At 48.0% G+C, this 18,368-nt stretch overlaps 2 protein-coding genes across 6 annotated transcripts in view; one reads left to right on the forward strand and one right to left on the reverse strand.

The window, feature by feature from the left end:
* The window catches only part of pltp (phospholipid transfer protein), a 42,935-nt gene extending 38,135 nt beyond the window's left edge, over positions 1-4,800 (forward strand). For all 4 annotated transcript variants that reach the window (XM_062979257.1, XM_062979256.1, XM_062979258.1 and 1 more), the window contains 6 exons: positions 1,276-1,440; positions 1,704-1,771; positions 2,748-2,790; positions 2,946-3,009; positions 4,383-4,459; positions 4,549-4,800. In XM_062979257.1, coding sequence (XP_062835327.1) covers positions 1,276-1,440; positions 1,704-1,771; positions 2,748-2,790; positions 2,946-3,009; positions 4,383-4,459; positions 4,549-4,629 — 498 coding nt within the window. In that variant the 3' untranslated portion in view covers positions 4,630-4,800. The remainder of the gene's footprint in view (positions 1-1,275; positions 1,441-1,703; positions 1,772-2,747; positions 2,791-2,945; positions 3,010-4,382; positions 4,460-4,548) is intronic.
* A 5,148-nt stretch (positions 4,801-9,948) lies between these two features.
* Positions 9,949-18,368, reverse strand: part of ctsa (cathepsin A) — a 29,932-nt gene continuing 21,512 nt past the window's right edge. For both annotated transcript variants that reach the window (XM_062979260.1, XM_062979259.1), the window contains exons 11-15: positions 18,104-18,252; positions 17,929-18,004; positions 14,884-14,973; positions 14,629-14,733; positions 9,949-10,515 (exon numbers count right to left, since the gene is read on the reverse strand). In XM_062979260.1, the coding sequence (XP_062835330.1) occupies positions 10,432-10,515; positions 14,629-14,733; positions 14,884-14,973; positions 17,929-18,004; positions 18,104-18,252 (504 nt within the window). In that variant the 3' untranslated portion in view covers positions 9,949-10,431. The remainder of the gene's footprint in view (positions 10,516-14,628; positions 14,734-14,883; positions 14,974-17,928; positions 18,005-18,103; positions 18,253-18,368) is intronic.

Genomic DNA, 18,368 nt, shown 5'->3' on the forward strand with positions numbered 1-18,368 from the left:
GTGAGGAGCAATGTCAGTGAGGCCCTGCCTCTGATGGTCACCTTGGAGATGGCTGGCTGGGGTCATGGAGAAGAAGGAAGTGTCCGCCTGGCATTCCAACGTAGAACAGAGCCATGTTGCTCACAGCAGCTGCTGCCAGGCAAGACAGGATGAAGCTGGGGTCAGGCCAGGGGAAACTAGTTCATTAAACACACTTTGTGAGGATCTTGATTAATAATAACAAGAGCAGTGGTTTGGAGTGAGCTCCACGGAGGAGATGGACAGGGCCCTGTGAGGCAATGCCAAGACTGCTGCCCCCCTCTGAACCAAAGCCTAGAGCCCTTCCTCCTCCAGCAACAGCCAAGTTCTGCAAGGTGTATTATGCAGAAAACACTGTCCTCTTCAGGGGAACAATCCGGGAGGACACAAGTCCAATTATTGGGAATGTCAAGGGGAAACAAGACCTGGGGCATTTGCATAAAATGCCAGCGACCTGAGTGAAAAAGCAGCAGAAGGGAGCATGCTTGCAAAGAGGATCTCTCCCTGCCCCATGTTGGTAACAACTGAAGTAGTGCAGTGGGTTAAACCCCTGTGCTGGCAGGACTGCTGACCGAAAGGTCGGCTGTTTGAACTCAGGGAGCGGGGTGAGCTCCCATATGTCAGCTCTAGCTCCCCATGCGGGGACATGAGAGAAGCCTCCCACAGGATGGTAAAACATCAAACATCTGGGCAACATCCCCTGGGCAGCATCCTTGCAGACAGCCAATTCTCTCACACCAGAAGCGACTTGAAAAAAAATGTTAGTAACAGATAGAAACAGATGAGGTGAGTTCAAAGCGATGTGGTTGAACTGACCAATGGACAGCCTGGTTCCCAGAGCTGAAGGGACAGCAGGGCTGACCATTGACCCGGCCTCTGGAAGGAAAGGCTAAAGGTCAACCAGGATTTGGAATCACTTTTCCTTGCAGGAGGCGGGAAGAGGAAGCGGGCAGCTTGCCGAGACAGACCCGTGCCTTTGGTTTTGGGTGAACATTTCCCAATCAGTTTTGGTTTGGGGTTGTTGAATGTATTCCGGGCTGTATGGTCATGGTCCAGAAGTATTCTCTCCTGACGTTTCGCCCACATCTATGGCAGGCATCCTCAGAGGTTGTGAGGCATGGAGAAACTAGGCAAGGAAGTTTAGTATATATCCGTGGGAAGTCCAGGCTGTGAGAAGAGTTCTTTGTCAGATGGAAGCCAGCGTGAACGTTGCAGTTAATCACCCTAATTAGCATTATTTTTGGTTTCCTGGCGCAGAACCCGGAGGTGATGGACGCCCCGCTGCTGCTGCGGCTGCAGGCCACCTCCGCCCCTCGGTGCAGCATCCAGGTCTCCGGGATGTCCGTCTCGGTCACGGCCCTCTTCGACATCTTCCTGGCCCCCCCGGAGCAGCCCCTCGTCCAGCTCTCCAGCATGACCATGGTGAGACCCTAGGGATCTGGACCCAAGCGCAGGCTCAACGGGGTGTTTCCACCTGCACGTTGATGGGCAAAGGCCGGGCGGCAATCTGCTAAGGAGAGTTGCAATAGGGATGGGGGAGAAGGTGGCTTCCACTGCAGCTGTGGATGATGGAATTCACCCTGGACTTTGATCCGAGCTTCACAGATCTGTTGAGTCACTAGGGTCCAATGCCTCTGGGCGGCATCTCCAGAGTCCCTACTAAACGGCTTGCATTTGCTTGGCAGGAGGCCCGCATGAGTGCCAGGGTGGCCTTGCGCCAGAAGGCCCTCCAAGTCCAGCTGGACCTGAGAAGGTATGGGTGGCCTTGATTTATTTATTTATTTATTTATTAAACTTGTATACCGCTACTCCCAGTTTGGCTCGGAGCGGTTTACAGAAATAGATTAAAACAATACACTTAGCTTTAAAATAACAATAAAAACAATAAAAACAGACATAGCCCCGAGTTTTTCACCCATCGAAAGCTTGTCGGAAGAGCAAGGTTTTGCAGGCTTTCCGAAAGGCAAGTAAGTCTCGGGTGGTTCGAGTTTCAACCGGCAAGGCATTCCATAATTGAGGGGCTACAATCGAGAAGGCTCTCTGCCTAGTGGAAGACAAAGGATAAGTCCGTATGTTAGGGACTTCAAGCAAATTTTGGTCTTTGGACCGAAGTAATCTCTGGGGTTGGTAGGGGGATAAGCGGGCCCTCAGGTACGCCAGCCCCAAACCATGTAAGGCCTTAAAGGTTAGTACCAATACCTTGAAAGTAATCCGGTACTCAATCGGAAGCCAGTGCAGCTGTTGAAGAATTGGGGTGATATGCCACCTCGCCGGCACCCCGGCGAGAAGACGAGCCGCCGCGTTTTGCACCAGCTTCAGTTTCCGGATCACTGACAGAGGAAGGCCAATGTAGAGGGCGTTACAGTAGTCGAGCCTCGAGATGACCGTCGCCTGGATGACCGTCGCCAGGTCGTTCCTAGATAGGTAGGGAGCCAGTCGCCTAGCCTGACGTAGATGGAAAAACGCAGATCTGCTCACAGCAGAGACCTGGGCCTCCATTGTGAGCAGAGGATGCCTGTGTATTAAGCAGAGGCTGCATGGCCATCTGCCGGGAGTGCTTTGAATGCGATTTCCTGCTTCTTGGCAGAATGGGGTTGGACTGGATGGCCCGTGAGGTCTCTTCCAACTCTACGATTCTATGATTCTATGATGCATGGAAACGGGGGAGAGAGGCCCTCGGCTATGATCCCAGCACCGCACTCAGTTCCCGCTCTCTTTGCCTTGCGCAGGTTCCGGATCTACTCCAACCAGTCAGCCCTCGAATCCTTAGCGGTGAGTGCGAGTGGTGGTCAAGGGAAGGCCAGGGAGGGGCCCATCCTGGGATGAGGGGCTTCTTCAAAGGGGCTTGGAGGGCAGAACCAGATGCCGATTGAGTCAGGAACTGCTTTGTGATCTCAATGGGCCCCTTTCCCTTTTTCTGCCTTCAGCTCATCCCGCTGCAGGGACCTCTGAAGACGTTGCTGCAGTTGGCCATCATGCCCCTCATCAATGGTAGGCATCCCTTGGCCCCTTAAGAGCTTCTTGATCAGAATGATTACAAACTAATTTGGAAGTGGTATTTAACACCAAGAGGGTTAAATATTATGAATAAGAATAATAATGAAAAATGCTGGCGAGGGTGCCAGGAAATTGGAACCTACATGCGTATGTGGTGGGATATGTAAACATTTAAAAGGCTTTTGGGAATTGGTCATAAGGGAAATGGAAAATATTATGAATATAAAAATTAGAAGGAATCCAGTGGAAATATTACTTTTAATTAAAAAAGAGGATGAGAGAGATAAGAGGGAAAAAAATTTAATAGACATGCTATTAACAGCAGCTCGGGCTGTGGCGCAGGCTGGAGAGCAAGCCAGCTGTAACCAGCTGCAATGAATCACTCTGACCAGGAGGTCATGAGTTCGAGGCCCGCTCGGAACCTATGTTTGTCTTGTCTTTGTTCTATGTTAAGGCATTGAATGTTTGCCTATATGTGTATAATGTGATCCGCCCTGAGTCCCCTTCGGTGTGAGAAAGAAGGGCGGAATATAAATGCTGTAAGTAAATAAATAAATAAATAGATTACTAATTGCAAAATATTGGAAAGGAGAAATGAAAATACAAATTAATGAATGGTATAAAGAAGTTTGGTATAAAGAATGGCACTGAATGACAAGCTAACATCAAATTTGAAAGTAAAGAAAGGGTTATGGGGGGAAAATGATTTTGAAAGTATTTGGAGAAAAGGAAGGGCAGGTGCATGAGGTATGATCTCATGGGTTCTTGGTCGGACTGTTATATTTGTACTTTGGACTGCAACTCCCACCATTCCTCACAAAAGGAAGGGGCCTGAGGTTGGAGGGACAAAGTGTCAGGGTATTGTGTATTGTGAAATGTTAAAATCAATCTGGGTTGTTAGAAATGCCTTATGTGTTAGTTTTTCGGCAAGGCATTTCAGCAGTTATGGAGTTAGTGAGAGTCTGCTATGATTGACGTATCACAGGGCCAATGGGGTCAAGTTTGTTTTGACCGGGACTTTTTTCCTTGTCCTGTGGAATGCAGAGGAGTGTCTTGAGAGCAGTGTGTGTGTGCATGAGTCGCTTCGGCAAGAGCACTCATGGAGGAAAGGACTGATTTGCTCTATTTGTATATAGTTATGTAAATAAAGATTTATTGCCGTTGGATTTCCAACCGAACTCTCGTCAGCTGGAGTGTGTTTGTCCAGTGCTGTTTTTCCACACGGGGAGACAGTCTGGAGAAGCAGGTGAAGACCGAGATGGTGAATTCTTGGATTACACTCTGCTACCCATCATCCCCTGTCACAAAGTTTGCCCACGCCCTTTCACAGCCCTGACTCTGCTCTCCTTCCTTGCTTCCCTTTGCAGAGAAAACCAAGAAGGGCGTCCAGATCCCGCTTCCGGAAGGGATGGACTTCATGAAGGAAGTGATCACCAACCACATGGTGAGGGAGGGGGTCGCACGTGGGGTCTTTGGGGTGCAAATGTGGGGTGCAAAGGTCCCTGACCCTCCAACCCTCTCCTCCTCGTGCAGGGCTACCTCACCATCGGCGCCGACCTCCATTTCTCCGAAGGGCTGCGAGAGGTCATCGAGAAGTACCGGACGCCCGCTTAAGGGCAGCCTCGGACCCCCTTCCTTCTTCTCTTCCTTCTGCCAGCACTTCCTCAGCAAGGACCAAACCCACCCAGTACCCTCTCCAAAAGCAGACACCGCAGGGACGGCACAGGGATGGCCGCTTCCCCGCCTGGGACCAAAACCAATAAAGAAGTTTAGATTTGACAAAAAGACCCTGTGCTTGCCCACTCTCTTCTGCAAAGGAAATCCTCCCATAAAAGGGAAAATGTATTTCACTTGCTCTGTTGGCCTCAGGCCAGGCGATGCTTTTCTGCTCACGCTCAGGAACTTTTGGGTGGAAGCTGGACCTCAAAGGGACCAGCAACTTTGAGGAAAGGAGGGAGAGATCTCAGAACCCGAAACACCATGCCAGGCAGGAAGGCACAATCAAAGCCCTCCCAACAGATGCTCATCTGTTGCCGAAGACATTCATGGCCAGAATCACTGGGTAGTTGTGAGTTTTCTGGGTTGTATGGCCATGTGGCACAGTGTGTTAAAGTGCTGAGCTGCTGAACTTGTGGACCAAAAGGTCCCAGGTTCAAATTTATTTATTTATTTATTTGCAGTATTTATATTCCGCCCTTCTTCTCACCCCGAAGGGGACTCAGCAGGCCTGTAGCGAGGGGGGGGGGCGGTTAGGGGTTCAACCCCCCCCCCCCCCGAAATTTTTCAGGTTATAAAAAAAACCTGGTTTACTCATGAATTTTAACTGGTTAACCAAATCCCCATGCTAAGTCTATGAGACACAAAACATTAAGAGTCCTTCCAGGCACTATCTCAAGCAGATATTGACAGGTTTGTAGTGGGGAGTGGTGTGTGCTAGGGGTTAAACCCCTCCCGAAATTTTCAAAACCCCTCCCGAAATTTTTTTCTGGCTACAGCCCTGGGACTCAGGGAGGATCACATTGCACATATAGGCAAACATTCAATGCCATAACATAGAACAGAGACAGATGCAGGCACGGTCTGGCCTCGAACTCATGACCTCTTGGTCAGAATAATTTGTTGCAGCTGGCTGCTAACCAGCCTGCACCACCCGCCCGCTGTTAGCCCCAGCTCCTGCCAACCTAGCAGTTCGAAAACATGCCAATGTGAGTAGATCAATAGGTACCGCTCCAGCGGGAAGGTAATGGTGCTCCATGCAGTCATGCCAGCCACATGACCTTGGAGGTGTCTACGGACAACGCCAGCTCTTCGGCTTAGAAATGGAGATGAGCACCAACCCCCAGAGTCGGTCACGACTGGACTTAACGTCAGGAGAAACCTTTACCTTTACTATGGCCATGTTCCAGAAGCATGCTCTCCTGACATTTCACCCACATCTATGGCAGGCATCAGGTTGTGAAGTCTGATGGAAAGCAAGTAAGGGAGGTTTACCATATATATCTGGAAGGTCCAGGGTGGGAGAAAGAGCTCTTATCTGTTGGAGGAGAGAGTGAATGTTGCAATTAATCATCTTGCTTAGCATTGAAAAGCCTTGCAGCTGCAAATCCTGGCTGCTTCCTGCCTGGAGGAAACCTTTGTTGGGAGGTGTTAGCTGGCCCTGATTGTTCCGTGTCTGGAATTCCCCTGTTTTCTGAGTGTTGTTCTTTATTTACTGCCTTGATTTTAGAGTTTTTTTAAATACTGGGAGCCAGATTGTGTTCATTTTCATGCTTTCATGCTTTCCTCCTTTCCGTTGGAATTGTCCACGTGCTTCTTTGTGAATGTCAGTGGCTTCTCTGTGTAGCCTGACATGGTGGTTGTGAGACTGGCCCAGTATTTCTGTGTTCTCAGATAATATTCTGTGTCCAGGTTGATCTATCATTTGCTCTGCTATGGCTGACTTCTCTGACTTGGTCTGCGGTGCCATTCAGGTTCCTTGATTCATGTTTGGGCCCTGCACAGCACCCAACCAAAGATCCCTCCAGGCAGGAATCAGCCAGACCTTGAAGCTGCAAGGCTTTTCAATGCTAATCAAGGTGATTCATTGCAACATTCACACTTGTTTCTTCCTCCCACCCTGGACATCATTCCACAGGTATATAAACCGCACTTGCTTAGTTTCCAACAGACCTCACAACCTCTGAGGATGCCTGCCATAGATGTGGGCAAAACGTCAGGAGAGAATGTTTCTGGAACATAGCCAGGCAAGGAGGTGACTCCAGCCCTAGGGCCGTGTGACAGGCAGGCATGCGAAAGAGGAAGCAGCCCAAAATACCCCGAGGAGCTGGGACGTTTGGGTCACCCACTCTTTCCTTGTACGTGGGAGGCACTTTGCAGGAAAGCAGAAGTCAAAGGGAAGTTGCAGAGCCCAACACTCTCTTAACTGGAAAGCCCCTTCCTCTTTTCAGTGGCCACTTGACGTGCCATCTCCACCCACTACAAGGGGGGCCGTGGGAGGAAAGGGGGCAAAGAGTGGCAGTCTGGGTCGCTGTGAGTTTTCCAGGCCACGTTCCAGAAGCATTCTCTCCTATGTCTCACCCACATCTATGGCAGGCATCCTCAGAAAGGAGGAAAGCATGAAAATGAACACAGTCTGGCTCCCAGTATTTTAAAAAAAACCCTCTAAAGTCAGGGCAGTAAATAAAGAACGGCACTCAGAAAACGGAAATTCCAGGCAGGAAACAATCAGGACCAACTATCACCTTCCAACAAAGGATTCCCCCAGGTAGAAAGCAGCCAAGTTTTGAAGCTGCAGGGCTACTCAATGCTAATCAAGGTGGCAAATGGCAACATTCACATTTGCCTCACACTCTGCAGGCAAGAGTTCTTTCTTTCTCCCACCCTGGACATCATTCCACAGATAGATAGATAGAGGTAAAGGTTTTCCCCTAACGTTAAGTCCAGTCGTGACCGACTCTGGGGGTTGGTGCTCATCTCCATTTCTAAGCCGAAGAGCCGGCGTTGTCCGTAGACACCTCCAAAGTCATGTGACCGTTGGCATGATGGCATGGAGTGATAGATAGATATCCTGGTGCTGTTTGGAGGGGGGTGGACTCTGGATGATGGGACTTGCATATGGGAGTTGTAGTTCACGCACACTCACTGAACCCAGCTGACATTGGATCTAGACTACACTTGGAACACAGGCAAACAATGCCTTTCTCAAATGATTTGGGCACCGCCGCGTCCCCAAGCTAGTATATATATAAACCTCACTAGCCTAGTTTCCAACAGACCTCACAACCTCTGAGGATGCTTGCCATAGATGTGGATGAAACGTCAGGAGAGAATGCTTCTGGAACATGGCCAGGCAGCCCGGAAAACTCACAGCAACCCAGTGATTCCAGCCATGAAAGCCTAGACAACCCAGTAGCAGGGTGGGCCAGTTCTCAGCCTGCTTCTCTTCCTTTCGCTCCCATCCTTTTTGCATTTCGAGGCCGATTCCCTCTCTCTGGGTGATCCTTTGCCTCAGGAAATTGATTCCTGGGATTCCCTCGATGTCCCTTGCTACTGTATAGGGAACGGGGTGAAAAGAAGGATGATCCTGACGATAGGCAGAAGGAAAAACTCAGGAACTGTTGGATTGCGGGTTTCTTGGCGCATGCAGAGTTGACAGCTTTTGACAATCAGCCGATTTGCTTCCGAAAACTTTATTAATCTGGGAGCGGGTGGATTGCTGGTTTCTTGGCGCATCTTCAAAGCCTGCCCTTCAAAGGCATCATCTATGCTGCATATTTTAGCATAATTTGTAAAATTTACATTTTGATTTTGGGGCAAATGCCTGGCTATTGTTATGATGAGATTCTCCGCTGAGCTGCCCCTTCTATGCTGGGACCTGACCCAAAGGCAACGGGGTTGATTCGGGATTTGGGCTGCAGAAGGGCAAAGTGGTTCCTCTCTTGGTTCGCTCTTTCAAGGCGCATTGGCCCTGTTTCCAAAGGATGAAGAACGATGTGATGTCGAAGGAAGGCTTTCATGGCCAAAATCACTGGGTTGGTGTGAGTTTCTGGGCTGCTGGGCATCTTCCAGAAGCATTCTCCCTGACATTTCGCCCACACCTATGGCAGGCATCCTCAGAGGTTGTGAGGTTTGTTGCAAACTAGGCAAGTGAGGTTTATATACCTGTGGAAAATCCAGATTGGAACCACTGAGCACAGAGGAAAGCTGATGAAGAAACACAACCTACAAACTATCTACAGACCTTGCAAGAAAATGCAACAAATGCTCCGTTCATCAAAGGACGAGAGGGAGTCTGGAACTTCCGTATTCCATGCAGACATGTCTACAGAGGGATCCCCATACGCAGCAGCATTGCCCAGAACACAGATCAAAGAACATGGCTAATGGCAACATTCCCACTTGCCTCAAAAAGACAAGCAGGGCTGGCCCTAGGCAATTTTCAAGTGTAAGAAAATCATATTCCCCCCCCCCCCCCAATGCAGTGAGAGTGGAAGAAGAGAGCCAGGGGATTGGTGCCTTCCGCATCTGCGTACTTCGCTTAGCGGTTGAGCCGCCCCTGCAGACAAGAGTTCCTTCTCCCACCCTGGACATCATTCCTCGGATGTATAAACCCCTCTTGCCTGGTTTCCAAGAGACCTCACTATTAGTGTGTTTATGTTGTTAAGATTGAAATGTTATATCAAGTTTTTGCTGTTTGGTGTTTGCAACTGTGTGTTTTCTGGCAAAGCATTCCAGCAGCGCAAGGGTTAAGCACAAGCCTGCTTGATTGATTGCCCACAGGACCAATAGGTCAGGGCTTCTGTTTTGAACTGTCTGGTGGGAACTCGTGAATTCAGGAATGCGGGAGGTGCCGGCTTGGTAGAGATAACAGCTGAGCTAAGCGGAGAAGACATGCCATGTCTCCGGAGAGTTATGGATCTGAGTAACTGTATATATGTAAAATAAAGTATGTAGACCTGCTGGGATCAGCAGTAAATAACGACTCAGCTGTCGTTTTGTTGGTGCCACTTTGCAGCTGCAGAAAGTGGTCCATCGGGTGAGCAGGAGGGGAAAACTGACTCACCACGTCAGTCTGGGTGACGGAGGAGTGATTCAACTACCCATCCCATCATCCACACACCCTGACATTTTGGTTATGGGCCCAGCATACCAGCATTCCAGGTTGGCTTCCGCTGCGCCAGTGAGTGAGACAAGGCTGATTGATGGAGATCTTTAGCTGTTGCGCAGTGAGTGAGATGACACTCACAACCTCTGAGGATGCCTGCCATAGATGTGGGCGAAATGCAAGGAGAGAATGCTTCTGGAACGTTGCCATACAGCCCGGGAAACTCACAGCAACCTGGACAAAGGGCTGGCGCAAGGACTGAGGGGTGCCTTAAAAAAAGAAACACTCAAGGTGAGAGGTCAGTGCCAAAGAGGGCCCAGGAGGTCAGCTCCTTTTAGGAAAAATAAGTTTTAATCAGGGCTCGCGGGAGCAGAGAGAGTCTTGCCCCCAAGGCCAGGAGCGGCCTCCGATTCGTCATCTTCGTCGTCATTGTCATCATCATCGGTGAGTCGGCGTCCTTCCTCTTTGGACAGACTGAGAAGAAGGCCGAGGAGGGTCCCTCAGGGACCGGGAAGAGGCAGGCAGGGGTCAAGCGGCCGGTCCCCCGCTGCCCCAGATCAGTGCAAAAGTGCAGGGGGGAGGGGAGGGGGTGTCCCAAAGGCCACCAGTGAAGTGGGCCTTGCTAGGGAAGCGGGTTGAGGTGGGCAGCACCCCTCCAACTCGTGCCAACGTCCAGAGTGAGTGACCGCATGGCCGCGGAGGGAGAGTGGTGCCACCGGGGGAGGGGGAGGAAGGGGGTCTCCACCAGTGGGAGGGAAGGAAGGCAGTGGGGGGCCGTGGGGGGCGCATGGGTGGGTGGGTGGGGCTCCCCATCAGTACGGCTGCCGGGTGATGAAGCGCTCAAACATGTTGAAGGCCGCCCGGGGCTTGTCGGTGGGCACCATGTGTCCAGCGCCCTGCAGAAAAATGGAGATGATAATAATAATAATAATAATAATAATAATAATAATACTTTATTTATATCCCACCCTCTCTATTTCCCCGGAGGGACTCAGGGCAGATTCCAAACATAAAAGGCAGACATTCAATGCCTGAACACAACCACAATACACCCATAATAATGAAAAATTGATAGCCCAACAGAGTTGGAAGAGACCATTCAGTCCAGGCATGTGCAAACTTGGGCCCTCCAGATGTTTTGGACTGCAACTCCCACCATTCCTAACAGCCTAGGGCCCATTCCTTTTGCCCCTCAGCCGCTTAAGCATCTGTATGAGAAAGAAGCCCAGCATGAAAGATAGTATAAAGAACTTTGAAGGCCTCGTGTGTGAAGTTCCAGTGTGAAGCCTACTGTGCGTAAAGCTACTGTGTGAAGCTCCTGTATAAGTTCATTGTGAGAGAAGGCTCTGTGAGGGTGAAGCTGTTCATCTGCATGAGAAAAAAACCCCAGCGTGGAAACAAAGAAGGAAGTATAAAGAACTTTGATGGCCTCGTGTGTGAAGTTCAAGTGTAAAGCCTACTGTGTGTAAAGCTATTGTGTGAAGCTCCTGTATAAGTTCACTAGCTGTGCCCGGCCACGCGTTGCTGTGCCGTTGTCTGGTGGTGTTGGTGAGAAATTGTTGAGGTAGTGGTGGTATTGAATGTCTGTTGTATGGTTGTCTTTATGTTTAGTATGCACACTGAAGTGGATTATATGGCAGTGTGGAGTCAAGATAATCCAGTTCAAAGTAGATAATATAAGATTCTAAATGGGTTATATTGCTGTTTGGAAGGGCCTTGAGTCTACACTGCCATATAATCCAGTTAAAATCTGATAATCTGTGGAAGAGGCCTAAGTGAGGCCTAACTGTGCCTGTCCCCTGGGCTGAGTGATTTGCTAGGAGACCAAGTGGGCGGAGCTTAGCCTTCTAACTGGCAGCAATTGGATAAAAACAATTATTCCTCTCCCTCTAATTAGGACTTTATTTTTCTTTTCTTTTTGTTGTATCAACCTAGAGCCGTGGATGATGGGTTGTGTTGTCAAATTTCGAGATTGGGGGGCCTGTAGTTTTGTTGTTTTGTCCGCTGCCCTGATGCCATCACTCTTTTATATATATAGACTAGCTGTGCCCGGCCACGCGTTGCTGTGGCAAAGTGGTGGTGGTATCGGTTAAAACTTGTTGTGGAATTTTTATTTGACGTTATTTGTATTTTTTAAAATTAATTTTACTGTCACTTATCTTTTTTATTTATTATATTTTATTATTTTGTTGTATTATTTTTAGTCATTTTGTTATAGTATTTTATTGTATTAATTATTTTAGTGTTTTTTAAATAATTTTTAATTGTATTATTTGTATTTTTTTTATCATTATTTTATTAACACTGGGCTGAGTGGGTTGCTAGGAGACCAAGTGGGCGGAGCTTAGCCTTCTAACTGGCAGCAATTGGATAAAAACTATTATTCCTCTCCCTCTAATTAGGAATTTATTTTTCTTTTCTTTTTGTTGTATCAACCTAGAGGCATGGATGAGGGGTTGTGATGTCAATTTTCGAGGTTGTGGGGTGTTTACTTTTGTTGTTTTGTCCGCTGCCGTGATGCCATCACTCTTTTATAGTATACTAGCTGTGCCCGGCCACGCGTTGCTGTGTCTGAGTCTGGTGGTGTTGGTCCGTCTACATTAGGTTGTATTGATGCTGTGACCTCCACCCTTCTTTATACTCACATTAGTAGTAGTATTTGAAGTCTGTTACCTTCTTCAATTTTTCAGTTTTGTGGGTCCGGATTGTGTTTTGTGGTGTGATTGTGTTGTTACAATCGGGAGGCAAGGCTTTTGCGTTGTTTTGCCAAGTTTCGTATTTCTGGGGCGTTTAATTGTGTTGTTATAGTCATGATGCATTGTTGTGAATTTTGTGGGTCTGGATTGTGGTTTTGTGGTGTGATTGTGTTGTTACAACTGGGAGGAAAGGCTTTTGCGTTGAGTTGTCAAGTTTTGTATTTCTGGGGCATTTAATTGTGTGCCAAGTTTCAAATTTCTGGGGCGTTTAGTTGTGTTGTTATAGTCACAATGCTTTGTTGTGAGTTTTGTGCATCCGGATTGTGGTTTTGTGGTGTGGTTGTGTTGTTACAACTGGGAGGAAAGGCTTTTGCGTTGTGTTGTCAAGTTTTGTATTTCTGGGGCATTTAATTGTGTGCCAAGTTTCAAATTTGTGGGGCGTTTAGTTGTGTTGTTATAGTCACAATGCTTTGTTGTGAGTTTTGTGCATCCGGATTGTGGTTTTGTGGTGTGGTTGTGTTGTTACAACCGGGAGGCAAGGCTTTTGCATTGTGTTGTCAAGTTTTATATTTCTGGGGCGTTTAGTTGTGTTGTTATAGTCACGATGCGTTGTTGTGAGTTTTGTGGGTCCTGTGTGGTTTTGTGGTGTGGTTGTGTTATTACAACCGGGAGGCAAGGCTTTTGCATTGTGTTGTCAAGTTTTATATTTCTGGGGCGTTTAGTTGTGTTGTTATAGTCACGATGCGTTGTTGTGAGTTTTGTGGGTCCTGTGTGGTTTTGTGGTGTGGTTGTGTTATTACAACCGGGAGGCAAGGCTTTTGCATTGTGTTGTCAAGTTTTATATTTCTGGGGCGTTTAGTTGTTTTGTTATAGTCACGATGCGTTGTTGTGAGTTTTGTGGGTCCTGTGTGGTTTTGTGGTGTGGTTGTGTTGTTACAACTGGGAGGCAAGGCTTTTGTATTGTGTTGCCAAGTTTTGTATTTCTGGGGCGTTTAGTTGTGTTGTTATCGCATGATGCGTTGTTGTGAGTGTTGTGGGTCTGGATTGTGGTTTTGTGGTGTGGTTGTGTTGTTGTAACCTGGAGGCAAGCCTTTTGCATTGTGTTGCCAAATTTCGTATTTCTGGGATGTTTAGTTTTGTTGTTATAGTCACTGCGCAAACAACTTTATCATTTTATATATATAGATTGTAAGAGGAGGCTCTGTGAGAGGGAAGCTGTTTGTCTGCATGAGAAAGAAGCCCAGCGTGGAAGCAAAGAAGGAAGTATAAAGAACTTTGAAGGCCTCGTGTGTGAAGTTCAAGTGTAAAGCCTACTGTGTGTAAAGCTATTGTGTGAAGCTCCTGTATAAGTTCATTGTAAGAGGAGGCTCTGTGAGAGGGAAGCTGTTTGTCTGCATGAGAAAGAAGCCCAGCGTGGAAGCAAAGAAGGAAGTATAAAGAACTTTGAAGGCCTCGTGTGTGATTCCAGTGTGAAGCCTAATGTGTATAAGGCTGTTTCGTGAAGCTTCTGTATAAGTATTGTGAGAGGAGGCTCTGTGAGAGCAAAGCTGTTTATCTGCATGAGAAAGAAGCCCAGTTTTGAAGCAAAGAAGGAAGTATAAAGAACTTTATTTGTGTGTTGTCGAAGGCTTTCATGGCCAGAATCACAGGGTTGTTGTATGTCTTTCGGGCTGTGTGGCCATGTTCCAGAAGCATTCTCTCCTGACGTTTCGCCCACATCTATGGCAGGCATCCTCAGAGGTTGTGAGGTATGTCCATACCTCACAACCTCTGAGGATGCCTGCCATAGATGTGGGCGAAACGTCAGGAGAGAATGCTTCTGGAACATGGCCACACAGCCCGAAAGACATACAACAACTTTATTTGTGTTATGGAAAACACAAGAAAAGCCTCCAAAGGAAGAGATAACTGGTCTGTGTGTTTTTGTTCTTTTTTATCACTTTTGGCTACTGGTGCTGGTTACTCTGCTATATGTTTTTGGGGAGGGTCTTTTGTTAATACACCCACTCACCCAAGAGGTTCTATTGTTTTATTGCAACTTGAATTCATGTTTCCATTGTGTCCTAGTCTCGAGAGCAGCAGAAAACAAGCCTGACCCCTTCCAATGAATACCCAGCCTTTAACCAGGGTGCAAGACCCCCTGCCTTATTAAACAGGTGAAGACTGATTTTCCGTCCCTGCAAAACCTCAAGTAGATCACTCCTTAATCCGCCCAACCTTTTGCCTTGATCATGGGCCTCCGTTCTATCCTCCAGAGCTCTCCCTCTCTGTCCAAAGGAGAGTCAGGACCCCTCCCCCAATTCAACCAGTTACCTTGATGGTGAGGAAGGCGATGTTGGTGAACTCCTTCACAAAGCCCCCGATCTGGTCCTGCCCGTCTTCATCCGTGTAAATCCAGGGCCGGCGAGCCACTTCCACCTGGCGGCAGAGGCACATATTAGAAACAGACACCTAAGCATTGAATTGACTTGATTCTAATGTGCACCTTTTTTGGCATTTGCCCATGCCTTCTCTATAGCAGAGGGTGGGATGGATGGTCCCTGGGTGGCCCTTCCGGGTCCCACTCACCTTCTGGTTCAAGGAGTCCACGAACCACTCGTCCCCCAGGAAGTTGCAGGCCATGTCCACGTCCCCGTTGTAGATCAGGATGCGGTATTTCTGGGGCAGGAGCACAGAGAGCGAGTGAGAGAGGAAGGCAAGACCCCTGTCCTTGACCCTGGACCCCACGGAAGAGGAGAGCCCCCTGACCCTGGTCTTGTCATAAATAAGTGTTCACATGTGGGTATGAATGAACTGAATGAAAGGAATGAATGAATGCGAGGTAGTATTTTTGGAGACACCATTCTGAAGATTAAGGCCCGCAATGACTACCGTGTTTCCCCGAAAATAAGACAGTGTCTTATATTAATTTTTGCTCTCAAAGATGCTCTAGGTCTTATTTTCAGGGGATGTCTTATTTTTCCATGAAGAAGAATTCATATTTATTGTTGGACAAAAAAAATGAACATTTATTATATACTGTACAGCATAACCAGACAAACTGTGAATCCTATTTCTTGTTACTACCAATATTTCCATGTACAACACTTTGTGGTACTTACATTTACGGATCCTGCATGCTCTGGTGTTCTGTTCAGCGGGCATGCTTCCAAACAAAAACTTTGCTAGGTCTTACTTTCAGGGGAGGCCTTATATTTAGCAATTCAGCAAAACCTCTACTAGGTCTTATTTTCTGGGGATGTCTTCTTTTAGGGGAAACAGGGTAAACCATGAACTAATAGGGTTGTGCATTTGTATGGAATTACTGACAGTTTCTGTTTGTTCCATTTGTAAGACTCCATTTCCATTTCTGTCCGCTGCTCATAGAAATGGGTGCCTATATGTATGGGCTTTTCTGCCCAAAGTCTGAAAAAAAAATTAGGCCTTGGGTGGCAAAGCATCAGGCCCTGTGAGCTGGGCCTCCAATCGAGCAACGAGCGCTCAATGCTCGTAGGCCCTGTGAGGAAGGCCTATGAGCATCGAGCGCTCAATGGCTTGTAGGTCTTGGCTGCTGGGCCCACCGTTGAGTGCTTGACGGTAGACCCAACAGCCAGGGTCTACGAGCACTGAGCCTTTGATGGCTCATAGGCCTGGTTTGCAGGGCCTATAATAAGCGTTCAGCACTCGACTGTAGGCCCTTAGAATCATAGAATCATAGAATAGTAGAGTTGGAAGAGACCACATGGGCCATCTAGTCCAACCCCCTGCTAAGAAGCAGGAAATCGCATTCAAAGCACCCCCGACAGATGGCCATCCAGCCTCTGCTTCAAAGCCTCCAAGGAAGGAGCCTCCACCACACCCTGGGGCAGAGAGTTCCACTGGTGAACAGCCCTTCTCACAGTGAGGAAGTTCTTCCTGATGTTCAGGTGGAATCTCCTTCCTTTCCTGTAGTTTGAAGCCCTTGTTCCCTTGTGTCCTAGTCTGCAGGGCAGCAGAAAACAAGCTCCCTCCCTCCTCCCTATGACTTCCCTTCACGTATTTGTACACAGCTATCATGTCTCCTCTCAGCCTTCTCTTCTGCAGGCTAAACATGCCCAGTTCTTTAAGCCTCTCCTCATAGGGCTTGTTCTCCAGACCCTTGATCATTTTAGTCGCCCTCCTCTGGACGCTTTCCAGCTTGTCAACATCTCCCTTCAACTGTGGTGCCCAAAATTGGACACAGTGTGATTCCAGGTAACGTGGTCTGAACAAGGCAGAATAGAGGGGAGCAGGACTTCCCTGGATCTAGACGCTATTCCCCTATTGATGAGGCCAGAATCCCATTGGCTTTTTTAGCTGCCGCATCACATTGTTGGCTCATGTTCCCCTTCCTCCCCACGAGGACTCCAAGGTCTTTTTCGCACACACTGCTGTCAAGCCAGGCCTCGTCCCCCATTCTGTATCTTTGATTTCCATTTTTTCTGCCGAAGTGAAGTATCTTGCATTTGTCCCTGTTGAACTTCATTTTGTGAGTTTCGGCCCATCTCTCTAGTCTGTCAAGATCGTTTTGAATTCTGCTCCTGTCTTCTGGAGTGTTGGCTCTCCCTCCCAGTTTTGTGTCGTCTGCAAACTTGATGATCGTGCCTTCTAACCCTTCGTCTAAGTCGTTAATAAAGATGTTGAACAGAACCGGGCCCAGGACGGAGCCCTGCTTGTGGCACTCCACTTGTCACTTCTTTCCATGATGAAGACGACGCATTGGTGAGAATCACCCTTTGGGTTCGTTCGCTTAGCCAATTACAGATCCACCTAACCGTAGTTTTGTCTAGCCCACATTTTACTAGTTTCCTTGCCAGAAGGTCGTGGGGGACTTTGTCGAAGGCCTTCCTGAAATCCAGGTACGCTATATCCACAGCATTCCCTGTATCGACCCAACTCGTAACTCTATCGAAAAAAGAGATCAGATGAGTCTGGCATGACTTGTTTTTGGTAAATCCGTGTTGACTATTAGCAATGACCGCATTTGTTTCTAAGTGTTCGCAGACCACTTCCTTAATGATCTTTTCCAGAATTTTGCCTGGTATTGATGTGAGGCTGACCGGACATTGGTAATTGTTTGGGTCGTTCTTTTTTCCCTTCTTGAAGATAGGGACCCTTGTTTGTTTGCAGCTCCAGCATCCGCCTAGTTCCCCGCAAAGACTCTTGTTTCATGTCTGATGTATGACTATTTGCTTTGCTTTCGGAAATTGCATTCTGTTTTCTTGCTGCTGTTTGTTACATTAATTTCATTTTGCTGAAGTAAAGTTTTCTTTAGTTACGTTTACCCTTGTTGTAAGGCTGTTTCTGGGGCAAAACAGGACACGGGGAAAGCAGGGCCCGGCCTAAGCAGGTGCTTCTCCAAGGAGGGAGAAAGGATGTCTGGATGGATGAGGATGAGTGAATGTATACGTACGTGGTAACATGAAAAAGGAATTCCCCTTTCTTTGTTTGAATGTAACTGTAGATTGTTTGTGGATTCAATCTAGTTACATAGAATCTGTATATTCAATGTTGTTCTTTGTGTCAAAGTTGTGATACCCTTCCTCATACTGGAAACTTTTAACAAAAAGAACCGATGCTTTAAAGTTAATGCAGAGTTATTCATAACAGTCTCACCAAGGTGCTGAGCAGCTTCAGGTACTGGTCCTTCATGTTTTGGTAAATGCGCTTGTAGCCACGACTGACGTCAAAGCTGCAAAGGGGGAGGGGGGGAGAGAAGCAAGCAGGGTTACTCAGGAGAAGGGGGGCATCTCTTTCCTTTGCCCCCCCCTTTGCCCTTTTGCCCCCTGACCTGCACATCTCCCACTCGGGAGCGTCATCCACGATGTGCAGGGCCTTCCGGACCTGAGGGTCGTTCATGTAGCTGGAGGGGGCCGAGGTGTTGGTGCAGGGGGGGTCCAGCCGCACACGGTGCTTCCCCGCTTGCAGGGTCAGCAGGTTCTGCGGGGAAAGGGACACCCGGACATACTATCATGTTTATTTATACCCATGTTGTAGTTCAGCCTTTGATTGTGCCTACACCTGAAGTCACTGGGGATTCTGGGCCTGCAGACCAG

The sequence above is a fragment of the Anolis carolinensis genome, chromosome 4 (genome assembly GCF_035594765.1).
Source record: "Anolis carolinensis isolate JA03-04 chromosome 4, rAnoCar3.1.pri, whole genome shotgun sequence".
Taxonomy (NCBI): domain Eukaryota; kingdom Metazoa; phylum Chordata; class Lepidosauria; order Squamata; family Dactyloidae; genus Anolis; species Anolis carolinensis.